The sequence below is a fragment of the Myotis yumanensis genome, unplaced genomic scaffold (assembly GCF_028538775.1).
Source record: "Myotis yumanensis isolate MYYU_CA2020_CCGP unplaced genomic scaffold, mMyoYum1.0.hap1 SCAF_1, whole genome shotgun sequence".
In the NCBI taxonomy this organism is placed as follows: Eukaryota; Metazoa; Chordata; class Mammalia; order Chiroptera; family Vespertilionidae; genus Myotis; species Myotis yumanensis.
The window spans coordinates 71189128-71214896 of record NW_027223752.1 but is presented as its reverse complement, the minus strand read 5'-3'; the positions used below and the strand labels follow the sequence as shown (position 1 = coordinate 71214896).

Here is a 25769-nt window from a genome sequence, read left to right as displayed (position 1 = left end):
GTAATGCATTTACTCAATCCAAAGCAGGCATTAAAAAGAAAAACCCCAAATGCTCTCTTGTATCCATTTTAAGAGTAGGATTGGCGCTTTCCGCTATTACCTGAGTCCTGATCTGTCACCCCAGGGAGAGCTTTCCAATCCTACACTTTTCCAGGGTGGAAAGGCTGCAGTGGGGTTAAGGATAAGGCTCCGTGGGCCTACCTTCTCCCATGCCTCTACATTTACCTTTCCGGCACCTTTCCTTCCTCAGAAAAGCATGGACATACTTGTATAAAACATTCTGTCTGACTGGGAGTAACCTTAACTCCTCTGCTAGCAAGCATATGTGTTAAAAGATCAATACAGAGTCTTTTTTCTTTAGACTCAGTATGGCACATCTTCTTAATCTAAAGGTCAATACAGAGTCTTCTTTCTTTGGACTCAGTATGGCACATCTTCTCAATCTAAGGATCAATACAGAGTCTTCTTTCTTGGACTCAGTATGGCACATCTTCTCAATCTAAGTTCTGTACTATCCACCTTCTTACCCTACTTATCCTCTATAGGGGGGTCTGTAGCACCCTAGTGGAGTCCTATCCATCCCGAGCGTGGGGGTTCTCAATGGGGATGGGGGGCTTACCTAGGGGAATCTTGTTTGGGCGCCAGTTGCTTCGCCGACTCCGTCCACACCTTTGGGGATCCCTGGACCCGCTGGGGTTGGACCCCAGCAGATATTCAAATTGATAGGCAGAAATTGATATCTTCTTATGATTTTTTAAAAATTAATTTTTATTGATTTCAGAGAGGAAGGGAGAGGGAGAAAAGAGAGAGATAGAAACATCAATGATGAGAGAGAATTATTGATTAGCTGCCTCTTTCATGCCCCACACTGGGGATCCAGCCCACAACCTGGGCATGTGCCCTGACTGGGAATTGAACCCTGACCTCCTAGTTCAGAGGTTGATACTCAACCACAGAGCCACACCGGCTGAGCTCTTAATATGATTTTACTAGAGGCCCGGTGCACAAAAATTTGTGCACTGGGGGAGGGGGGGGGGAGAGGGAGGGTTCCTCAGCCCGGCCTGTGCCCTCTTGCAGTCTGGGACCTCTCGGGAGATAACGACCTGCTGGCTTAGGCCTGCTCCTGGGTGGCAGAGGGCAGGCCCATTCCCTAGGTGCAGCCCTTGGTTGGGCTCAGAGCAGGGCCGATTGGGAAGTTGGGGCGCCGCCCGCTGTCATGCACAGAGCAGGGCGGATCGGGAGGTTGCGACGCCATCCTCAGTCACGCTCAGGGTAGGGCCGATTGGGGGGTTGGGGCACCGCCCCCTGTCACACTCAAGGCAGGGTCGATGGGGAGGTTGTGGCACCACCCCCTGTCACGCACAGAGCAGGGGCCATCGGGGTTGGGGCGCTGCCCCCTGTCACGCACTGAGCAGGGCAGATCAGGGGGTTGGGGCGCCGCCACTGTCACACTCAGGGCAGGGCCGATGGGGAGGTTATGGCTCTACCCCATCACACACAGAGCAGGGCCCGTGGGGGGGTTGGGGCGCCACACCCTGTCACACACAGAGCAGGGCCGATCAGGGGGTTGGGGCACCGCACCCTGTCACACACACAGCCGCAGGGCGATCAGGAGGTTGAGGAGCTCCCCTCTATCTGGCACAGAGCAGGGCTGATCAGGGGGTTGGGGCGCCTTCCCCTGTCATGAACAGAGCAGGGCAGATAGGGAGGTTGTGGCCCTGCCCCCTGTCACACACAGAGCCGCAGGGCAATCAGGTGGTTTGGGCGCTGCCCCCTGTCACGCTGATCCCAGTGCCGGGAGGCCTCTCGGCTCCGCTGATCCTGGTGCTGGGAGGCCTCGCTGCTCCGCTGATCCCGGTGCTGGGTGGCATATTACCCTTTTACTATATAGGATAGAGGCCTGGTACATGGGTGGTGGCCGGCTGGTTTGCCCTGAAGGGTGTCCTGGATCAGGGTGGGGGTCCCCACTGGGGTGCCTGGCCAGCCTGAGTGAGGGGCTGATGGCTGTTTGCAGCTGGTCACACACCCTTCAGGGTGGGAGTCCCCACTGGGGTGCCTGGCCAGTCTGGGTGAGGGGCTGAGGGCTGTTTTCAGGCTGGCGGGTGACTGAAGCTCTCAACTGCTCCTTTCTTTCATTTTTTTTAAATTCTGGGCCAGCTTTAGCTCGGCTCCAGCTCTGAGGCCTCTGTTACTGAAAGCAGGTATCTGGTTTGTTTGGGTTCTATAATCGAAACACAGTATCAGCTCCAGCTCTGAGATTCCGGCGGGCTGAAAGCAGGTTTCTGGGGTTTTGTTTAGCTTCTATATTTGTAACAATGTTTCAAACTGCAAGCTCAGAGGCCAGCAAGGCAGGTGGGGAACGTTGGTTTCCTCCGTCACTGAAGCAAGCAAGCCTCATGTTCGCTTCAAGCTGCCTGGCTGCCGGCCGCCATCTTGGCTGGCAGTTAATTTGCATATCTTGCTGATTAGCCAATGGGAAGGGTAGCGGATGTACTCTAATTACCATGTTTCTCTTTTATTAGATAGGATATTTCTTCTGTAAATTGTCTTTTAAAAATCATTTATTTTTTATTTTTTCAGTTACAGTTGACATACAACATTATATTAATTTTAGGTGTACAATATAGTGATTAGACATTTATGTAATTTACAAAGTGATCGCCCCATTAAGTCTAGTACACACTTGACACCATATATCTATGTATCTCTGTGACCGTTAGGACCGGATGACAGCTATGATGGGCACTGACCACCAGGGGGCAGACACTCAACACAGGAGCGTCCCCCTGGTGGTCAGTGCGCTCCACAGCCAACCTTCTGTGGCCCTTCTCCCCCACCCCCCCAGCTAGCTGGCCGGCCGGCCCCTATTGCCCCAATCTGGACTGGGTGAGATGGCCCAAATCTCCAGCCAGGCCGTTGTGCATGGCTGGAATCCGGCTGCCCGTCCTGATTGGGGTCGGGGTGGGGTGATTGGGGGCGGGGCCGGCCAGGTTGAGTTATTAGTGTCAAAGATCTTTGCAGGGTATATACACTTTTGCTGTTGGCTTTCAGCTGAGTTGAAGCTTCAAAGGCACTTTAGTTTCAGGGACACTTACAGCTTCCATTTCTAAGCCTCTCCTTAGACAGGTAATGTGGTTTAGTTCCCTGCTGACAAACCCTCTAAAGAGAGGCTGTGGGGTGATGTGGTTGCCCTCTTTGGTAGTAAGCAGTGGAGCAAGAACGCAGGAAGATGGTGGTTGTGCTGGGCACCTCTCCTGGATACCTGACTGTATCGGGGTGGGGGGGCTGATTGAGGATGCTGGGGATGGGGGGAGATGGTGGTTGTGCTGGGCACCTGACTGATGGTCCAGACTGTGAGCAGTTTTCCTCCGGATCACTCATCATTCAGGTCACACTTCAGTGATTGGAGTGGGTGGGGGCCAATTGGGGGGGAGGGCTGGCAGTGGGGAGGGGCTGTGGGTGTTGATTGGTTGGCTGGCTGGCCTCGCCCCTGATTGGGCCAGTTGGCGCCACAGTGCGTGTCATAGCCACTGGTTGTTCTGGTCATTCCACCATTTGGTTGCTTGGCTTTTATATATATGTATGTATGTGTGTGTATACACACACACACACACACACACACACACACACACACACACACTAGTGGCCCGGTGCATGAAATTCGTGCATGGGGTAGGGGTATCCCTCAGCCCAGCCTGTACCCTCCAATCTGGGACCCCTCGAAGGATGTCCTACTGCCGGTTTACAGGGATCAGGCCTAAACTGGCGGTCGGACATCCCTCTCACAGTCCGGGACTGCTGGCTCCTAACCACTCACCTGCCTGCCTGATTGCCCCTAACCACTCTGCCTGCTGGCCTGCTTGCCCCCAAATGTGCCCCCGCCGGCCTGCTTACCCCCACTTTCCCTCCCCACTGGCCTGCTCACCCCCCAACTTCCCCCCTACTGGCCTTCTCACTTCAAATTGACCCCCCCACCTGCTGTCCTGATAACCACCAACTGATCCCCACTGATGGCCTGCTTGCCCCCAACTGGCCCTCCTGCTGGTCTGCTTACCCCCAATGGCCCCGCCCCCCATCAGCCTGATCACCCACAACTGCTGTCCCATTCTGGCCTGATCACCCACAACTGCCCTCCCCTCTTGGCCTCTAACCGCCTCTACATCGGCCCCGCCACCATGGCTTTGTCCAGAAGAACGTCTGGAAGGTCTCCCTGTCTAATTAGCATATTACCCTTTTATTAGTATAGATAGAGGCCTGGAGCATGGGTGGGGGCCGGCTGGTTTGCCCTGAAGGGTGTCCCGGATCAGGGTGGGGGTCCCACTGGGGTGCCTGGCCAGCCTGGGTTAGGGGCTGATGGCTGTTTGCAGTCTGGCCAAGCCTCCCAGCGGGGACCCTCACCCCATGGGGGTGTGGCCAGCCTGGGTGAGGGGCTGAGGGCTGTTTTCAGGCTGCCCACAGCCCCTTCAGGGTGGGGGGGCGGTCCCGCTGGGGTGCCTGGCAAGCCTGGGTGAGGGGCTGAGGGCTGTTTGCAGGCTGGCCAGGCCTCCCAGCGGGGACCCTCACCCCATGGGGGTGTGGCCAGCCTAGGTGAGGGGCTGAGGGCTGTTTTCAGGCTGCCCACAGCCCCTTCAGGGTGGGGGGGCGGTCCCGCTGGGGTGCCTGGCAAGCCTGGGTGAGGGGCTGAGGGCTGTTTGCAGGCTGGCCAAGCCTCCCAGCGGGGACCCTCACCCCATGGGGGTGTGGCCAGCCTGGGTGAGGGGCTGAGGGCTGTTTTCAGGCTGCCCACAGCCCCTTCAGGGTGGGAGGGGGTCCCGCTGGGGTGCCTGGCCAGCCTGGGTGAGGGGCTGATGGCCGTTTTCAGGCTGGCCATGCCCCCCGGCGACCCAAGCTCCCAGCCTCTCCTTTTTTTCTTTTCGTTTTTTTCAGCGCCTCCTTGAGGGAGGCCAGGCCAGGCTGGAAGCAGGTATCTGGGATTCATTTATCTTCTATAATTAAAACTTTGTATCCTTGAGCAGAGCCCAGGGCTGGCCAGGGCAGGCGGGAAGCTTGGCTTGCTCCATCGCCAGGGGGCAACCCAAGCCTCCTGCTCGCTCCAGCTCCATGGCCGCCGCCATCTTAGTTGGGTTAATTTGCATACTTGCTCCTGATTGGCTGGTGGGTGTAGCGGAGTGATGGTTACTTTGCATGTTTCTCTTTTATTAGTGTAGATTACATTCCCTATGCTGTACTTTATCTCTGTGACTGTTTTATAACTGCCAATTTGTGCTTCTTAATTCCTCTTTTTCACTCCTCCCCCCCCCCCCCCCCCAATCCCTTCCCATCTGGCAACCATCAATTTGTTCTCTGTAGGTTTATTCCTTTTTGTCTGTTTGCTTTTTCAATTCCACATATAAGTGAAATCATATGGTATTTGTCTTTGTCTGACTTATTTCTGTTAGCAAAATACCCTCTAGGTCCATCCATGTTGTCGCTAATGGGAGATTATATTCTGTGTTATGGCTGAGTAATATACCATACCACCTCTTCTTTATCCAGTATTCAGTCAGTGAACACTTATGTTGCTTCTATATATTGGTTATTGTAAGTAATGCTTTAATGAACATGGGGATACATACAACTTTTTTAATTGGTGTTTTGGATTTCTTTGGATAAATACCCAGAATTGGGGTTGCTGGGTCATATGGTAGTTCTATTTTTATTTTTAATTTTTTGAGGAACCTCCACACTGTTTTACATAGTGGTTGCACCAATTTGTAATCCCACCAACAGTGCACAAGGTTTCCCTTTTTGCCATATCTTGCCAACATTCCGTTGTTGATTTATTGATGATACATTCTGACAGGTGTGAGGTGCTATCTATTTGTGGTTTTAACTTTTATATTCCTGAATAATTAGATATTGAGCATCTTTTCCTATGTCTGTTGCCCATTTGTAGGTCCTCTTTGGAGAAAGGTCTATTCAGGTCATAGGTCCATTTTTAAGTTGCATTATTATTGTTATTATTTTTGTGTATGTTTAGTTGTATGAGTTCCTTAGATATTTTGGAATTGTAAATGAGTTAGTATTCTTAATTTCTTTTTCTGGTGGTTTGTTATCCTATATAATAAAAGGCTAATATGCAAGTCAACCGACTGGCAGAATGACCGGTTGCTATGACATGCACTGATCACCAGGGGGCAGATGCTCAACACAGGAGCTGCCCCCTGGTGGACAGTACACTCCTACAGGGGGAGCGCTGCTCAGCCAGAAGCTGGCTCAAAGCTGGTAAGTGCAGCGGCAGTGGCAGGAGCCTCTCCCGCCTCCGTGGCAGCGATAAGGATTTCCGAATGCCAGCTTAGGCTTGCTCCCTGTAGAGAGTGGGCCTAAGCTGTCAGTTGGACATCCCCTGAGGGCTCCTGGACTGCGAGAGGGTGCAGGCAGGGCTGAGGGCCCCCCCTGAGTATACAAATTTCATGCACTGGGCCTCTAGTTGGTATATAACAGCTAATTGATCAAATGTAACCACACAGTGTGGTCTGATCACAAAATCCTAACTGGGCATGTCATAGTGGGCAGTCATGTCCTACTAGGCCTATAGCTTTCTTAGCAAAGATGAGTTTCTAAGTGAACTCTATCCATTGTTCTTATGCACCTAGGATAACATATATTTGAAAAGTCAAGATTGTTTTTCTTTTCATACCCCTCAAAGGCACAACTACCAGCACCAGAGTATACACCACCAGATCATAGAAGCCCTCATTATTACCTTGTTTGCTGCCTACCATCTCTATGTACTGTAAATGATATTAACAATCCTGTATCCACCAATGTAAATGAAGTATGTGTTTCTCCATTTTGCATCTTATCCATTCCTGGAGAATTCCCTGTCGTGCTTTCTCCCACCTACTTAATCTACTAGCATTGGATTTCATTCATGTTCCTTAAGTCTTCTCCTTTGATTCTAATGTTTAAAGTAAGCTGCAAACTGTCATTCTCTAGAGCAGTGGTTCTCAACCTTGGCTGCACATTAGAATCACCTGGGAATCTTTAAAATCCTGACTTCTGGGCCTCATCCTCCGGAAATTCTGTTTCTTTGTTACTAATGTCGTGGCCCCACCCCATAACAAAGAAAGAGAATTTCCAGAGGATGAGGTCCAGAAATCAGGATTTTAAAAAGATTCCCAGGTGATTCTAATGTGCAGCCAAGGTTGAGAACCGCTGCTCTAGAGCTTTTGAGAGCTTACTGTCAGTATATGTTACCAGTTTGGCTCAAATAAACTTATAAAAATTCTCTATATATTTGAATGTTGCTCATGTGGACAAAGTCATTTGAAATGGGTTGGTTTTCTTCTGTTGAGTTTTAGGAGTTCTCTGTGTATTCTGGAATTTCATCCTTTATCGGATATTTGTTTTGTAAATTTTTCCCCCCATTCCATGGGTTGCCTTTTTAGTCTGCTGTTAGTGTCTTTTAATGCACAAAATATTAAAACTTTCACGAATTCAACTTGTCTATTTTCTTTTGTTACTTGTGCCTTTGGTGTCTTATCCAAGAATTCACTGTCAAATCGTGTTGTGAAGCTTCTATTTTACATTTTATTCTAAGAGTTTTATTGTTTTAGGTCAGGGGTGAGCAACCTTTTTGTGAGTGCGTGCCAAAACCAGCAAAATCTCTGACTCAACATTCTTCTGCATGCCAACCCTAATTTTTTGAGAACATGTTACGCCTACTTGATATCTCTTTTTTTTAAAAAATATATTTTATTGATTTTTTACAGAGAGGAAGGGAGAGGGATAGAGAGCTAGGAACATCGATGAGAGAGAAACATCGATCAGCTGCCTCCTGCACACCCCCCACTAGGGATGTGCCCGCCACCAAGGTACATGCCCCTGATCGGAATCGAACCTGGGACCCTTCAGTCCGCAGGCCGACGCTCTATCCACTGAGCCAAACTGGCCAGGGCCTACTTGATACCTCTTATGGTGTATGTATGTGAAGAACCTTGAAGAAATAATAAAATTCATTCGAGCGACAAAAACAAGTATATGATGATGAAAAATACATTTATTTTTTAATATATACATGTACACTGATAGTCTGACAGAAAACTTTATGACTCCGTTTGATATTATCAGTGGGACTTTTGCTGCTGCATCACTGATGACAGAGATTTTACATTAGGTTTATATTTCGTGAACTTCAGAGATATACACGAGCTACTACTTTCATCTGTCAGGCTACTCCTATTACAAGACTTAACAAAATTCATCACTGAGAACAAAGATTCACAAGCGTATGTGGATGAAAACACGGAGAGTAACGCTGTTGGAAAGTTTTTTAAACAGAAAAAAATTTCTGGAATGGCATTCCAAGTCCTCAATAGTTCATTTTCAACACTTCTCTCTGGTACTCCTGTCTCTAATCGCTTGTTTTCAATGTTTTCCAAGTCAACTCTAAGGTCAATAAATTTCTGCTTCCAAATTGAGCCCCTCTGAAATTCAATCAACTTCATTTCAAAGTCAGCCATGTCTGTCCATGAAAACATTTGTAAGTTTAGTTCCTCCAGTTTCATGCTGTCTGGAAACCTCATGAATTTTGCTGTCTCTTCCAGTTCTCTGAATTTCGCAAATCTTGAGAAGAACTGCTCAATAGTTGACTCGATGATGTTTAAAAACAGCTTTTGAAGGCTTTGACAGTCTGTTCTGTCATCTTTTGGGAGGTCTTTAATGTGCCTCTTGAGGTTTGGGAAATACCTAAATCTCTCACCATCCACATCCCTCTTAAAGACTTCCAGTTTCTTTTCCAAAGCCTTTATGTAACCAAACAACATTAAGTGTCTTGCCAGTTCCTTGTAATTTAACATTTAAGTCGTTCAAATGTTCACAAAAATTGTAAATGGAAGATTATAAGAGAGGGTTTCATGTGCCAGCAAAAGTTACTGGCGTGCCATGTTTGGCACGCGTGCCAGGGTTGCCCACCCCTGTTTTAGGTCTTACTTTAGATCCTTGATTCATTTTGAGTTAATTTTTGTATATGTGGTGTTAGGTAAGGGTCCAACTTCATTCTTTTACATATGAATATCTAGCTTTCCCAACACCATTTGTTTCAAAGATTGTTCTTTTTCTATTGAATGGTCTTTGCACCCTGGTCGAAAATTATTTGACCATATATACAGGAGTTTATTTTGGGGCTATCTATTAAATTCCACTGGCTTATATGTCTGCCTTTATGCCACTACTGCACTGTGTTGGTTATTGTAGCTTTGTAGTAAGTTTTGAAATTAGCAAGTGTGGGTCTTCTAGGTTTGATATTTTTAAAGATTGTTTTGGCTATTTGGGGTCCCTTGAAATACCATATGAATTTTAGAGAGGATTTTTCTATTTCTATTTTTGCAGAAAACATTGGGATTTTGATAGACATTACATTGAATCTGTAGATTGCTTTGAGTAGTATTTTTTAAAAAATAATTCTTTATTGTTGAAAGTATTACATATGTCCCCCTTTGTCCCCCATTGACCCCCCTCTAGCCCGCCCCGCCCTCCGCCCCAGGTCTTTAGCATCCTATTGTCTGTGTACATGGGTTATGCGTATATGTATACAAGGTCTTTGGTTGATTACTTCCCATCTGCCCACCCTTCCCCACCTTCCCTCAGAGATTCTGAACTCTCCCATGCTTCCATATGTTTGGATCCATTCGTTCACCCATTAATTTTGTTACTTAGACTCCACATACAAGTGAGATCAACTTGTTTTTCTCTGAATGACTTATTTCACTTAGATACTCCAGGTCCCTCCATGCTGTCTCAAAGGGTAAGAGATTCTTCTTTTTTATTGCTGAATAGTATTCCATGGTATAAATGTACCACAGCTTTTTTATCCACTCATCTACTGATGGGCACTTGGGCTGTTTCCAGATCTGAGCAATTGTAAATTGTGCTGCTATGAACATAGGGGTGCATACATTCTTTCTGATCGGTGTTTCGGGTTTCTTAGGATATATTCCTAGAAACAGGATCACTCGGTTAAATGGCAGTTCCATATTTAATTTTTTCAGGAAACTCCATACTGTTTTTCATAATGGCGGCCCCAGTCTGCATTCCCACCAGCAGTGTACTAGGGTTCCTTTTTCTCCACATCCTCACCAGTACTTGTCATTTGTGGATTTGTTGATGGTAGTCATTCTGACAGGTGTGAGGTGATACCTCATTGTTTTAATTTGCATCTCTGTGGTGACCAGTGACTTTGAGCATTTTTTCATATGTCTTTTGGCCATCTGTATGTCCACTTTGGAGAAATGTCTATTTAGGTCCTTTGCCCATTTTTTGATTGGATTGTTTGACTTCCTTTTGTTAGGTTGTATGAGTTTTGGATATTAACCCTTTATCAGATGTATCATTGCCAACTATGTTCTCCCATGCAGCAGGCTCACTTTTTGTTTTGCTGTGCAGAAGCTTTTTATTTTGATGTAGTGCCATTTGTTTATTTTCTCCTTAGTTTTCTTTGCCTTGGAGATGTATCTGTAAACGTATTGCTCTGAGAGATGTCTGAGATTTTGCTCCCTATGGATTTTTCTAAGATTTTTGTAGTTTCACGACTTACATTTAAATTTGTCTTTTATCCATTTTGAGTTTAATCTTGTGTATGGTGCAAGTTGGTGGTCTAGTTTCATTTTTTTGCATGTATCTGTCCAATTTTCCCAACACCATTTATTGAAGAGACTCTCTTGATTCCATTGTATGCTCTTGCCTCCTTTGTCAAATATTAATTAAGTGTAATGGCTTGGGTCGACTTCTGGGTTCCCTTGTCCTGTTCCATTAATCTATATGCCTGTTCTTGTGCCAGTACCAAACTATTTTGATTATGATGGCTTTGTAGTATACCTTGAAAACTGGTATTGTGATTCCTCCTATTTTGTTGTATCCTTCAGGGTTTTTTTTTGTTTTGTTTTGTTTTGGAAAAGTTTGAGAAGGATTGATATTAGTTCTTAGTTTAGTGTTTGATAGAATTCATCAGGTAGCCATCAGGTTCAGGGCTTTGTTGGGAATTTCTTTTTTTAATTAAATCTTTATTGTTCAGATTATTACAGTTGTTCCTCTTTTTTCCCCCCATAGCTCCCCTCCACCTGGTTCCCACCCCACCCTCCGCCCTCACCCCCACCCCCCACTGTCCTCATCCATAGGTGCACGATTTTTGTCTAGTCTCTTCCCTCATCCCCCACACCCCTTTCCCCCCCAAAAATAGTCAGTCCACTCCCTTTCTATGCCCCTGATTCTATTATAATCACCAGTTTATTCTGTTCATCAGATTATTTATTCACTTGATTTTTAGATTCACTTGTTGATAGATGTGTATTTGTTGTTCATAATTTGTATCTTTACCTTTTTCTTCTTCCTCTTCTTAAAGGATACTTTTCAGCATTTCATATAATATTGGTTTGGTGGTGATGAACTCCTTTAGCTTTTCCTTATCTGTGAAGCTCTTTATCTGACCTTCAATTCTGAATGATAGCTTTGCTGGATAAAGTAATCTTGGTTGTAGGTTCTTGGCATTCATCACTTTGAATATTTCTTGCCACTCCCTTCTGGCCTGCAAAGTTTCTGTTGAGAAATCAGCTGACAGTCGTATGGGTACTCCCTTGTAGGTAATTGATTGTCTTTCTCTTGCTGCTTTTAAGATTCTCTCTTTGTCTTTTGCTCTTGGCATTTTAATTATGATGTGTCTTGGTGTGGTCCTCTTTGGATTCCTTTTGTTTGGGGTTCTGTGTGCTTTCTGGACTTTTAAGTCTATTTCTTTCACCAGGTGGGGGAAGTTTTCTGTCATTATTTCTTCAAATAGGTTTTCAATATCTTGCTCTCTCTCTTCTTCTGGCACCCCTATAATTCAGATGTTGGTACGCTTGAAGTTATCCCAGAGGTTCCTTACACTATCTTCATGTTTTTGGATTCTTTTTTCATTTTGCTTTTCTGGTTGGGTGTATTTTGCTTCTTCGTATTTCAAATCTTTGACATAATACATGTGATCCTCTAGTCTGCTGTTGGAACTCTGCATGATATCCTTTATTTCAGTCAATGTATGCTTAATTTCTAGTTGGTCCTTTTTCATAACCTCGAAGGTCTCACTAGATTTCTTGAGGGTCTCACTACATTTATCGGTGGTCTCTCCAGACTTTTTGAGGGTCTTAATAAATTTATCGGCGGTTTCTAGAAAGTTCTTGAAAAACCTTAAAAGTGTGGTTTTGAACTCTGTATCCAGTAGTTTGCTTTCCTCCATTTCTGTCATTTGTGTCCTGTTTCTTTGTCTCCGCATTTTTTATGCTTCCCTGTGTTGATAGAGTGGCTTTCTGTGCTAGGTGTCCTATAGGGCCCAGTGGCTCAGCCTCCCCAATTACCTGAGGTGGACACTGTGCACCCCCTTGTGGGCTTTGTGCACAGTCTTGTTGTAGTTAAGCCTTGATTGTTGTAGGTATCACTGGGAGGAATTGACCTCCAGGCCAATTGGCTGTGAGAATGAGCTGTGTCTGCAGTGGGAGAACTTCTGTGCTGGAGACACCCCTCCTGGGCAAGACTTGCTTCAGTGGGGCTTTGGTGCTCACTGAGTCTGCTCCCTGAGTGTGTCCTTTATGGATCTGAGGAGCTACAATCTGGATGGTCCCACTCTGACCACTGGGCACACTGGCTCCTGAATCTCTAAGGAGGTGCTAATCTAGCCTCTGCCTGAGGCTACCCAGCAGGAGCTCAGTTGTGAAGCAATGCGAGTTGCCTTGGGGCCTTGGGCCAGCTTCAGTTTGTTAGGTAATTTTCAGATTGCAAAGTGGCAGGCCTTTCATATGCAAAAGCCTGAGCACACATCTTGGGCAGGGCGGGGTTCCAGGGGATCAATCAGGTGGAGCAAGCAGCTATGGCTGCCCTCAGAGGCCCCGCTTCTCAGTGTCCCGGCAATCGCTGCAAGCACCTCCGAGAGAAAGCTGCCCTCGAGTTCCGACCAATGCCAGACAGTCCAGTTTCTCCTGTATGAGTCTGGGTCCAAGTTCTGTGTTGTTGGGAATTTTTGATTACTGATTCAATATCTTTATAAGTTTTAGGTCTATTCAAATTGGTTATTTCTTTGTGATTTAGTCTTGGTAGGTACTGTGCTTCTAGCGGTTTGTCTGTTTCATCTAGGTTATCCTGTTTGTTGGCCTACTGTTATTTATAGTACACTTTTACAATCCTTTTTATTTCTGATTTTAATATTTGAGTCTTTTTTCCTAAGTCCATTTAGGAAAAGTTATGACAACTTTGTTGATGTTTTTGAAGCAACTTTTGGTTATATTGATTGTATTTTTCTATTTTCTATATCTCTGCTCTCAACTTTATTATTTTCTTTCTATCTAGCTTTGGGTTTAGTTTGTTTAGTTTTTTCTAGTTCCTTAAGTTGTCCAGTTAGATTATTTGAGAGCTTTCATGTTTTTTAATGTAAGCATTTGTAGTTATAAATTTTCCCTCTGTCTATAAGTTTTAGTATGTTGTGTTTCCATTTTCATTTCTAATTTCCATTTTGTAGTTATGCTCTGCATGTTAGCTGTAGGAGCCCTTCAGACAAAATTATTCTTTACTAGTGGGATCTTAATGTTCAGAGCAGATGTACTTCTTATAAAATCAGGTAGCAGTTTGTATTCTTCTTTGTTATGAAAGACTAGAGGTCCAGTGCACAAAATTCGTGCACGGGTAGAGTCCGTAGCGGCTGCAGGCCACCGTCTGGGGCCTCCCTTCCCCGGCTGCTGGCCGGGACCTTCCTTCATTCTGCGCCGACCCCTGGTGGTCAGTGCACGTCATAGCGAGAGATCGAACTCCAGGTCGGTCAAACTCCCGAGGGGACACTTTGCATATTAGGCTTTTATATATAGACTGGATGCCTGGTGCACGAAAATTTGTGCACTCGGGGGCGGGGTTCCCTCAGCCCAGCCTGCGCCCTCTCACAGTCCAGGAGCCCTCAGGGGATGTCTAAGCTGCAGTCTGGCCTCCCTCTGTGGGAGGTGACCTGCGGGCCGATCGGGCAGATTGGGGGAGGGCACCGGTTGGTGAGTGGCTGGCCCACTGCTGGTTGCTGCCGATCACCAGCCCTGCCCCCTGCCGACTGGTAGTTCTCCTGTTTGGTCAATTTGTGTATTAGGCTTTTATTATATAGGATTATTTGAAGTAACTGGGAATGCTGGTCATTCACATATTATGTAACTTTAAGAAAAGATTTTGGATCTTTGGCTTAGAACAGTGATGGCAAACCTTTTGAGCTCAGTGTGTCAGCAATTTGAAAAACCGTAACTTAACTCTGGTGCTGTGTCACATATAGAATTTTTTTGATATTTGCAACCATAGTAAAACAAAGACTTATATTTTTGATATTTATTTTATATATTTAAATGCCATTTAACAAAGAAAAATCAACCAAAAAAATGAGTTCTCGTGTCACCTCTGACACGCGTGTCATAGATTCGCCATCACTGGCTTAGAACAAGCTACATCCTGTCTGAGGATTGACTATTAAAATGCAAAGTACAGTGTTTGCTCCTCTATAGTTGTCTTCTTTTTGGGATGCTTAGTTTGCTTAAATAATAAAGCCTCTTAACCTAGATCCTCAATTTGTTTTCCTTTGTGTAGAACTTTTTGATAATATGATTTTATCTCTATTGTGTTCCATTGCTTGCTTGCTTGCTTGTTTGTTTGTTTGTTTATTTATTTATTTATTTATTGCTCCTATGCTGAGTTCAGGCTATCTTTTTGTTAATTCTCACCTGAGGATATTTTTTTCCATTTATTTAGAGAGAGAGAGAGTGGACGGGAGAGGGAGAGACAGAGAGAGAGACACATCGATTGGTTGCCTTCTGCACATGCCCTGACTGGCCGGGGATCAAACCTGCGACCCAGGTACGTGCCCTTGATTGGAAGTGAACCTGCGACCTTCAGTTCATAGGGGCTCACACTCTAAGCACTGAGCAAACTGGCTCGGGCCAGGCTATCTTTTGAATACAGTTTATCATCAGAAGGCAATAGAAACAGCTCAGTCTCTGGAACCAGATTGACTGGGTTTGATCTTGATCTGTCTCTTCCTGTAGTGAATCTCAGTTTCTGAAAAATGGGAATAATAATATCTCAAGGACTTCTGTGACAGTTCAATTAGTTAAACCATAATTAAATGCTTAGAGTACGGACATAGTAAGTTCAATAAATATTTGTTGTAAAATTTTAAAAAGTGTAGTATATAATGGTTATCTTTCTTGGATTATAGAGAAGGCCTTTTCTGACTCTGCTAAATATAATAGCATCTCCTGTTAACGCCTCATTCCTTATGCTGCTACATTTTTCTACTTGGCACTTATTATTTGATATTATATGTTTGTTAGTTTGTTTTCCCCTACTGAATTATAACTGAGGGCAAGAACTTTGTTTTATTCAAAGCTGTATTCATTTTGGTGCATAAAACAGTGTCTCATTTATAATATTCAACAAATATTTGGTTAAATGATGACTACATTAAGGTGCATGAGGGCAAAAAAAGGTTTTTTAGGTGGTATCTGTTTGATTTTTAAAAAACATTTTTATTGATTTCAGAGAGGGAGAGGGAGAGAGAGAGATAGAAACATGATAGATGAGAGAATCATTGATCAGCCGCCTCCTGCACACCCCCTACTGGGGTTTGAACCCGCAACTGGGCATGTGTCCTTGACTGGAATCAAGCCTGGGACTCTTCAGCTACAGGCTGATGCTCTATCCATTCAGCCAAACAGGCTAGGGCTGTTTGATTGTTTTAATGAGTTAACTGCTTTTTATGAGGGGGAGCATATTTTACGTTGGCAATGCCTCATTGAACTTTTGTTGCCAAAGGCATCTAAAATCTTATGCTTCCTGCCCTAGCCGGTTTGGCTCAGTGGATAGGGTGTTGGCCTGTGGACTGAAAGTCTTGGGTTCGATTCCGGTCAGGGGCATAAGTCCAGGTTGTGGGCTCGATCCCCAGTAGGGGGGTGTGCAGGAGGCAGCCTATCAATGATTCTCGCTCATCATTGATGTTTTTATCTATCTCTCCCTCTCTATTCCTCTCTGAAATAAATTAAAATATATTAAAAAAAAAAAAATCTTATGCTTCCTTTTGTTAAGCTATATGTGAAACGGAGCCTGAACAGCCTGTTCGACATTATCCATTATGGGTGAAGGTAGAAGGTGAAGTAGATCCAGAACCAGTTTATATCCCAACACCTTCTGTCATTGAGCCTACGAAGCCATTGTTGTTGCCTCAGCCAGAAGTTTCATCTACTACTGTGAAGGGCAAACTACTCACTGGAATTAAACCTGCACGGACATATACTCCCAAACCTAATCCTGTGGTAAGTCTGGAGTTTAATCTTTTATTGCAAGTTGCAAAAATCATTTGTAAAGATGATGGGTTTCAACCAATTTTTAAAAATTCTTTTTTATTTTATTTTATTTTCCCCCCATTTCCATTTATCCCCTCCCTATACCTTCCTTGACTTCCCCCCATACCCTCCGCAATCACTACACTGTTGTCTATGTCTGTGAGTTCTTTCTCTCTTTTCTTTTTTGCTCAATCCCTAAACCAAATTTTCGGTTTATATTCTATGAATCATTTTGCTTTCAGGTAATTTGCCTGTAAGCCATCTCCTTTCTGATTTAATTAGTTTAGTTGCTGGCACTTAAAAAATGTCATAAAAGAGGTTACTAGTAGTAATTCTTAAATATAGCCAAATATCTTCTTTAGGAAGATTGTATAAAGATGGGCTTTTTAAAAGCCTTACTTGCAAAAGTCCGTTTAACATATCTTATTCCTGTAGTGTAGTATATTGAGTAATTGAAATGTAGTACATGTTATTGCTAGAAAACCATTAAGAAAAAACTTTAAAAAGTAAAATTTTCTTAAAGCAAATTTCTTTATATATAGCAATAACAGTAAAAGTTCAAGAGTTCAAATAAAAGTGGTTGTAATATGATTATGTGAAAACCGACAGTTAAAAGAGCTCATAAGCACTTTTGATTACTAAATCCATTTCACTCTTCCCAGTCCATTAAATTGAAGAAAGATCTTTTAGTGCAGTGCCCTTCAGTGGGTCTCTGTATTAGTGCTGATCCAGAACTGTTACCCGTCTGTGATGAAATAAGTACATATAGAAAATAAGAGTAAATATTTAGAAACTTTAATAGCAAGTTGATAGACATTTTATATCTACTAAATCTAATACTGCAAAACTTGTGCTTATATTTTGGCCTTTGTTTTTCTAATAATCTATTTTGTATTTTTCTAGTAATTACTTTTGTATTTTACAAAAGTATTAGTCTGTGTTAGACTATTAATTAAGAAATGTACTTTACCACAGATCATTTGAGAAACACTGATATGATCTGAAATTTCTTTTTTTTCCTTTATTAAGGTATTACAAATGTGTCCTTAAGAAAAAAAAATTTTAAATATATTTTTATTGATTTCAGAGAGGAAAGGGGAGGGAGAAAGAGATAGAAACATCAATGATGAGAGAGAATAACTGATTGGCTGCCTCCTGCACTCCCCCCACTTGGAGATCAAGCCTGCAAACCAGGCATGTGCCCTGACCAGGAATTGAGCTGTGACCTCCTGGTTCATAAATCGACACTCAACCCCTGAGCCACACTGGCCAGACTGATCTGAAATTTCTTGATAGAGAATTCATTCCTTTCTGATTGCCCCAAGATTCGGCACATGTGAACTATATTTATACTATTTAACTTTAAAGTTTTCATTTAAAAATTTCAAGTGTTGTAATAAGAAAAATTAAATATCCTTTGTCTTTTGAAGTATAGGCAACTTCCCCCTCCTCCCCCCAATATTTGGAATATTTTATTGTATGAAACTTACAGATTCGGGAAGAGGACAAGGATCCTGTCTACTTGTACTTTGAAAGTATGATGACTTGTGCCCGAGTTCGAGTATATGAACGAAAAAAAGAGGAACAGAGACAGCCGTCACCATCCCCATCCCCATCGTTTCTGCAGCTCAGCTCATGTCATTCTAGTCCTGAGAACTGTAGTGCAAAGGTGAGTTACTTACTGCATACTTCTCTCTTTTTAACTTTCAATTCCCTGTTGCTGGTATTAGAATTTGTATTACTACCAGAATAATTTGGAGTAATTCTTGTGAGGCAGAGAAGGCTTACTTTATGTGTATATCAATATATCTGTTCCTCTGCAAACCTATTCTAGAGAACAGTTTCTTATGGTTGATAAAAATATTACTCTTTTTAATGCTAGAAAAATTTTTAAAAGTTTAAACATTTCTAGTTTAAATTAAATTATCTGTAATTATTAGAATTTGCATCTTTCCACATTGGTGAAATTTCTAAATAACTGAAACTTGGTCCCATTAAACAGCAAATATTTTTTCTTCTTTAGTAGAATACACTATAAAATACAATGTAAATTCTTTTCTTGGTGACTCAGTCATTATCAAGGATATTACAGAGCAAGTCTGTGTTTTTGCCAAGGGCCACGTAATATGATAGTAATGCAGCTGTGTATATAGATATGAAGCTGTTGTTATTTTAATCTTTCTACTGTTTCAGGGCTGCTTTTGGAAGATTTAATGCTTATATCTCAGTCTGTATTGACACTAAATATAAGTATTTAAGTATTTCTGTGTTATTTCTTCTTCAGGAGCCTGATGCTGAACAGCAGCCCTTGAAACCAATTACCTGTGACCTCGAGGATGATTCTGATAAATCACAAGGTCAGCATGAAAGTTAGATCTTAATCATTTGATAGTAATTATATAGGTGTGGGTTATAATAAAAATGATGGGGCCCTAGCTGGTTTGGCTCAGTGGATAGAGTATCGGCCTGCGGACTGAAGGGTCCCAGGTTTGATTCCGGCCAAGGGCACATACCCAGGTTGCAGGCTCGATCCCCAGTGTGGGGCATGCAGTAGACAGCCCATCAATGATTCTCTCTCATCATTGATGTTTCTATCTCTCTCTCCCTCTCCCTTTCTCTCTGAAATCAATAAAAATTTATTTTTAAAAAAATGATGGGAAACTAATATTACCAATCCAGAATATGTTGACCTACTCTGTTTTTAGCTTCTGCTAAAAATAGAGTTGATATATAAGTTTTTCCCTATTATTTGGTCTCTGTATCACTCCTGTTCTAAGAAATAAAATTCATTTATTGCTGTGGTATGTTGTTGCAAGAGACATTTAGGATTGAAGTCAGTAGTTTTCTTTTTAATTTTATTTTTCAATTACAGTTTACATTTAATACTTTAATATTATTTTGTATGTTTTAGGTGTACAGCATAGTGGTCAGACGATCATAAACTTTACAAAATGTTTCCCTCGGTATTTCTAGTACCTACCTGGCACCATACATAGTTATTACAATACTAGAGGTCCGGTGCACAAAAATTTGTGCACTGGGGGAGGGGGGGCCCCTCAGCCCGGCCTGTGCCCTCTCGCAGTCTGGGACCCCTCAAGGGATGACCACCTGCTGGCTTAGGCCTGCTCCCCGGGGGATTGGGCCTAAGCTGGCAATCAGACATCCCTCTGGCAGCCCGGCAGCCCTCGGGGGATGTCCGCTTGCCAGCGAGGAGCAGACTTAAGCTGCAGTCGGACATCCTTAGTGCTGCTGAGGAGGCAGGAGAGGCTCCCACCACCACCGCTGTACTGGCAGCCATCAGCCTGGCTTGTGGCTGAGCAGAGCTCCCCCATGTGGGAGCGCACTGACCACCCGAGGGCAGCTCCTGCATTGAGCGTCTGCCCCCTGGTGGTCAGTGTGTGTCATAGTGACCAGTCATTCCCAGTCTTTCTGCTGTTAGGGTCAATTTGCATATTACCCTTTTACTATATAGGATAGAGGCCTGGTGCATGGGTGGGGGCCGGCTGGTTTGCCCTGAAGGGTATCCCGGATCAGGGTGGGGGTCCCGCTGGGGTGCCTGGCCAGCCTGGGTGAGGGGCTGATGGCTGTTTGCAGCTGGTCACACCCCCTTCAGGGTGGGGGTCCCCACTGGGGTGCCTGGCCAGTCTGGATGAGGGGCTAATGGCTGTTTTCAGGCTGGCCACAGCCCCTTTAGGGTGGGGCTCCCCAGTGGGATGCCTGGCCAGTTTGGGTGAGGGGCTGAGGGCCGTTTTCAGATTGATGGGTGACTGAAGCTCCCAGCCTCTCCTATTTTTCTTTTTTTTTTTTTTTTTTAATTCTTGGATTTATTTACCTTCTATAATTGAAACTTTGTTGCCGTCCTGTTCCCTCCAGCTCTGAGGCCCGGCTGGCTGAAAGCAGGTATCTGGAGTTTGTTTAGCTTCTATAATTGAAACTTTGTCGCTTTTGGAACTGTTGCTTTTGGAGCTTAGAGCAGGCCGCAGCAGGCGGGGAACCTTGGCTTCCTCCATCACTGGAGCAAGCAAGCCTCCTGCTCGCTTCAGCTGCTGGCTGCCATCTTTGTTGGCAGTTAATATACATATCTCACTGATTAGCCAATGGGAAGCATAGCAGAGGTACGGTTAATTACGCTTTTTGTCTTTTACTAGATAGGATTATTGACTATACTAGAGACCCAGTGCACGAAGATTTGTGCAAGAATGGGCCTTCCTTTCCCTGGCTGCCGACACCGCCTTCTCTCTGGCTGGAGCCGCCTTTCTGCCTTCCCACGCAGCCCAGAGGCCTGGGGCGGCTGGGGTGGTGCGGAATGCCTGCATACCACTCAACCCCCGGCCTCTCGGTGCCTGTGTATGCAAATTAACCCGCCATCTTTGTTGGGTTAATTTGCATACTCACTCTGGCTTGGCTGGTGGGTGTCTTGAAGGTACAGTCAATTTGCATCTTTCTCTTTTATTAGTGTAGATTTCCTATGCTGTACTTTACATCCCTGTGACTGTTTTGTGACTACCAATTCATACTTCTTAATAATCCCTCACCATTTTCAGCCAATTCCCCAAGCTCCCTCTCCCCCTCTTCTCTGCCATCAGTCTGTTCTCTGTATCTATGAGTCCATTTCAATTTTGTTTGCTCTTCCATTTTGTTCTTTAGATTCCACATATAAGTGAAATCTTATGGTGTTTATTTTTCTCTGACTGACATATTTCACTTAGCATAATACCTTCTAGGTCCATCCATGCTGTTGCAAATGGTAAGATTTCATTTTTTTAAAAAAATATATTTTATTGATTTTTTACAGCGAGGAAGGGAGAGGGATAGTTAGAAACATAGATGAGAGAGGAACATCGATCAGCTGCCTCCTGCACACCCCCACTGGGGATACGCCCGCAACCAAAGTACATGCCCTTGAGTGGAATCGAACCCGGTCCCTTTGGTCCGCAGGCCGACGCTCTATCCACTGAGCCAAACCGGTCACGGCAGATTTCATTCTTTTTAAAGGTTGAGCAATATTCCACTGTAGATATATGTGTACCATAGCTTTTTTTATTTTTGTTAATCTTCACCCAAGGATATTTTTCTATTAAATTTTAGGGAGAGTGGACGAGAGAGGGAAAGACAGAGAGGAGCATTGATGTGAAAAAAACACATCGATTGGTTGCCTCCTGCATGAGCCCTGACCAGGGCCTGTGTCGGGGGGGAGCCTGCAACCAAGGTACATGCTCTTGACTGGAATCGAACCTGGGACCCTTTGGTTTCCAGGCTGACACTCTAGCCGCTAAGCGAAACTGGCTAGGGCTACCATACTTTTTTATCCACTCATCTACTTGGGCTGATTTCAAATATTGGCTATTGTAAATAATGCTGCAATGAACATAGTGGTGTGCATTTTCTTTCTAATTAGTGTTTTGAGTTTCTTTGGATATGTGCCCAAAAGTATAATTGCTGGTCATAAGGTAGTTCCATTTTTAATTTTTTTGAGGAACCTCCATCCTGTTTTCCACAGTAGCTGCACCAATCTGTATTCCCACCAACAGTGCGCAAGAGTACCCTTTTTCAACATCCTTGACAACACTTGTTTGTCGATTTATTGATAGTAAACATTCTGACAGGTGTGAGGTGATATCTCATTGTGCTTTTACTTTGCATTTCTATGACAATTAGTGACATTGAGCATCTTTTCATATGTCTGTTGGCCATCTGTATGTCCCCTGGAGAAATGTCTGTTTAGGTTCTCTGTGCATATTTTAATTGGGTTCTTTTGTTTGTTTTTCTTTTGGTGTTGACTTGTATGTTCCTTGTATGCAGGTTGGGGCAAAAGTAGGTTTACAGTTGTGAGTATGTGAAACACAGTTTATTCTTGTATTATTAATTATTATTATTATTTTAAAATACATTTTATTGATTTTTTTTTACAGAGAGGAAGGGAGAGGGATAGAGAATTAGAAACATTGATGAGAGAGAAACATGGATCAGCTGCCTCCTGCACACCCCTACTGGGGATGTGCCCGCAACCCAGATACATGCCCTTGACCGTTATCAAACCTGGGACCTTTCAGTCCGCAGGCCGACGCTCTATCCACTGAGCCAAACTGGTTAGGGCTCTTGTATTATTATTTATTAGTTATTATTTTTTTTTATCCATGAGCATGGTGTATGTTTCCTTTTATTAGTATCTTCAATTTATTTTTTTATTGTGTTATAATTTTCTGGATACAGCTCTTTTACTTCTTTGGTTAAATTTATTCCTATGCTTTTTTTTTTTTCTTTATTGAAGGTAGTTGTATATGGGATTGTTTTCTTAGTTTCCCTTTCTAATAGTCCATTAATGGTGTATAAAAATATATCTGATTTCTGAGTATTTTTTGTTGTATCCTGCTACTTTACTGAATTTATCAGTTCTAGTAGTTTTTTGGTGGAATCCTTAGGGCTCCTTATATGCGGTATTATGTCATCTGCACATAATGACAGTTTTACTTTTTTCCAATTTGGATGCCTTTTATTTTTTGTGTAATTGCTGTGGCTAGGACTTCTAGTACCATGTTGAATAAGAGTGGTGAAAGTAGACATCCCTGTCTTGTTAGTAATTTTTAAAAAATATATATTTTTTTATTGATTTCAGAGAGGAAGGGAGAGGGAGAGGGTAAAAGAGATAGAAACATCCATGATGAGAGATAATCATTGATCGGCTGCCTCCTGCATGCCCCACACTGGGGATCGAGCCTGCAACCCACACATATGCCCTGACTGGATTGAACTGTGGCCTCCTGGTTCATAGATCGATGCTCAACTACTGAGCCATGCCGGCTAGGCTGTGATTTTCTCTGGCAGAGGGAGAAAGGAAGGATTTACCTAGCAGAGGCTACTGCCAAATTTGGTGAGAGATAATGTCTAGGGAGTTAACTTTGTTTTTGGTTTTGCTTCCTAAGACTTCAGACACTAAAGCAGCAGTGGTTTCCAACTTTTTTTTTTTTTTTAGAAAGCATAATACACACAAAAAGTGAAAATGTTTTTGTAGTACTCTAAGGTAAGTAGAGGAGCCTGCTATGGTGAGAGATCCTGCCTGAGAGCACGACTAGTATGAAGGCTGACAGAATCTTATAGCTGACATACCTGTAACTGTAGAACTTTGGTTGAGAGGCTCAGCTGTAGAAATCTTGGTGTCTAGTTAAGTAGACATCTAGTTAACATATAAAACATGGTGAATTGAGTGATCTGCATATGATATAGAAGTGGAGCAATCACATCTAGATGTACAAACGTATTTCAGAAGTAGAAAACAAAAAGTGATTCAGAACTATTTGCAGTAGAAACTAGAGATAGAGTGCACTTTATGTGTGTGTGTTTTTAAACCAGAACACTGTTTTGCTGTTTTTTGGTATTGATTGCCTATCACATGTTACAAAGCATCTGGCAAGTATCTTTGCTTTGCCTATATGGATAGCAGAACATTAAACTATCGATCTATATATATTAAAACCAAGTGACTGGAATGACCAGTCCCTATGATGCGCACTGGGGCGGCCAGCCAGCCTGATCATCATCCCCCAATCTCCTGGGACCCCTTCCCCCTGCTGGCCCAGCCCCTGATCCCCCACCTTCACCCCCACCACCGGCCCTGCCCGAGTGGTCTCCAGACCCCACCTATGCACAAATTCATACACCGGGCCTTTAGTACCGAATAAGCTTTAACCTTGCTTATAGGTCATTTGTTAGAAAGGTAATACTTTTTCATGTAATAGGTATGGGTTTTTAGAACAGTCTTAAGTAGGACTATTTCCTTTTTATTAGAAAGCCTAGTTAGCAGGAGAGTGAGGACTATTATAATCTGATTCTCTGCCATCTTTTTCCTGGAAAATTCCCAAGTTATGAGTGTTATATTACCACTGAAAATACATGGGAATGGGACATTGGGCAACTGTTGAATTTCTATACCCCTGGTACTTTTCTGAGAACTTAGAGAAAGTAAAAATCTTTCAAAGTTGAGTGTAAATTGCTTTGATGCACAAATATCTTTCAATTTCTTATCAGAAAAGAGCTGGAAGTCTTCCTGTAATGAAGGGGAATCCTCTTCTACCTCCTATGTGCATCAGAGGTCACCTGGTGGTCCCACCAAACTGATAGAAATCATCTCAGACTGCAACTGGGAGGAGGATCGGAACAAGATATTGAGCATCTTATCCCAGCACATCAATAGCAACATGCCACAATCACTTAAGGTGGGCAGCTTCATCATTGAGTTGGCTTCTCAGCGAAAGAGCCGGGGTGAGAAGAGCCCCCCTGTTTATTCTTCTCGTGTGAAAATCTCTATGCCATCATGTCAAGACCAAGATGATATGGCTGAGAAATCTGGATCAGAGACTCCTGATGGTCCATTATCCCCTGGGAAAATGGATGATATCTCTCCTGTGCAGACAGATGCCCTGGATTCAGTGAGGGAGAGATTACATGGAGGCAAAGGTCTGCCCTTTTATGCAGGGCTTTCTCCTGCAGGGAAACTTGTGGCCTATAAACGTAAACCCAGTTCAAGCACATCTGGGCTTATCCAGGTGAGAATTATCTTTAATCTGGGTGTAGCACTTTTTTGTATTTAGGTAACATCTTTATTTTTCAGAGCCCTCGGGGCCTTTTATAACTTGTTTTCACACTGCCTGGGAACTGAGTGACAAAATCATTATCTCTTTTTGTAATAGGTCTAGGTTAGAAGCATAGCTAGAGTGAATTTTTGTCACACTTATAAACAAATATAGACCCTCGTCTCCTCAGAAAGTTGCTCCTCTTAAACTTTATTATCTGGTTCTAGTGATACTTTGGCAACCAAGCAAGGATAGTAAGGGATTCAATTTAGTTCTTGAGATTATTATTAGAAGAAAGCTTTCAAAATAAAATGAGATCAAATTGATTTTAAAGTAGGCAGTATGTGTTTGGAAACTTGGAGAAAACTTAAGTAAGGTGTTATTCAAATCATACAAGTTTTTTTAAATGAGCCACAATTTGCTTGCTTTAGTACTTTTTAAAAATATAATTCATAGGGTTTTTGTCAGTATAATCATTGTTGTAGGACAAATATCTCTATCCTACTGTTCAGTAATTCAGGCAGATTATATTAGTAAAATTACCCTGGCATGTAGAAAAGCCTTTGGAAAGAGAAGTTCTGAATTAAAATTTAGTCATAGTCAAAAAGGTTTTCTCCTTTTGCTCAGAGACATTAAGTGCACTTTTATATCAGCATAGCAAATGTATAGAAGTGTCTGACATTGTTGCTAAGGTTACTTGATTGTATTAGGTTGCCCACTTCTCTGGGCTAAGGACTATTCCAATAACAATATGGATGATCTACTTAGTTAAAAACTTTTTATTGCAGTTTATTCTTGGTGGTCCTATATACTGCTTCTGTTGGTATTTCTTACG

General features: G+C 43.3%; 1 protein-coding gene across 20 annotated transcripts in view; it reads left to right on the top strand.

Moving 5' to 3' along the window:
* The window catches only part of MGA (MAX dimerization protein MGA), a 144815-nt gene that overhangs the window by 90344 nt on the left and 28702 nt on the right, over nucleotides 1–25769 (top strand). For 18 of the 20 annotated variants that reach the window (XM_070424787.1, XM_070424771.1, XM_070424813.1 and 15 more), the window contains exons 10-13: nucleotides 16108–16334; nucleotides 17857–18033; nucleotides 18649–18721; nucleotides 24390–24907. In XM_070424787.1, coding sequence (XP_070280888.1) covers nucleotides 16108–16334; nucleotides 17857–18033; nucleotides 18649–18721; nucleotides 24390–24907 — 995 coding nt within the window. Of the gene's footprint in view, nucleotides 1–6688; nucleotides 7073–16107; nucleotides 16335–17856; nucleotides 18034–18648; nucleotides 18722–24389; nucleotides 24908–25769 lie in introns of those variants that run through there. The other 2 variants (XM_070424841.1, XM_070424920.1) reach the window with 2 other exon arrangements.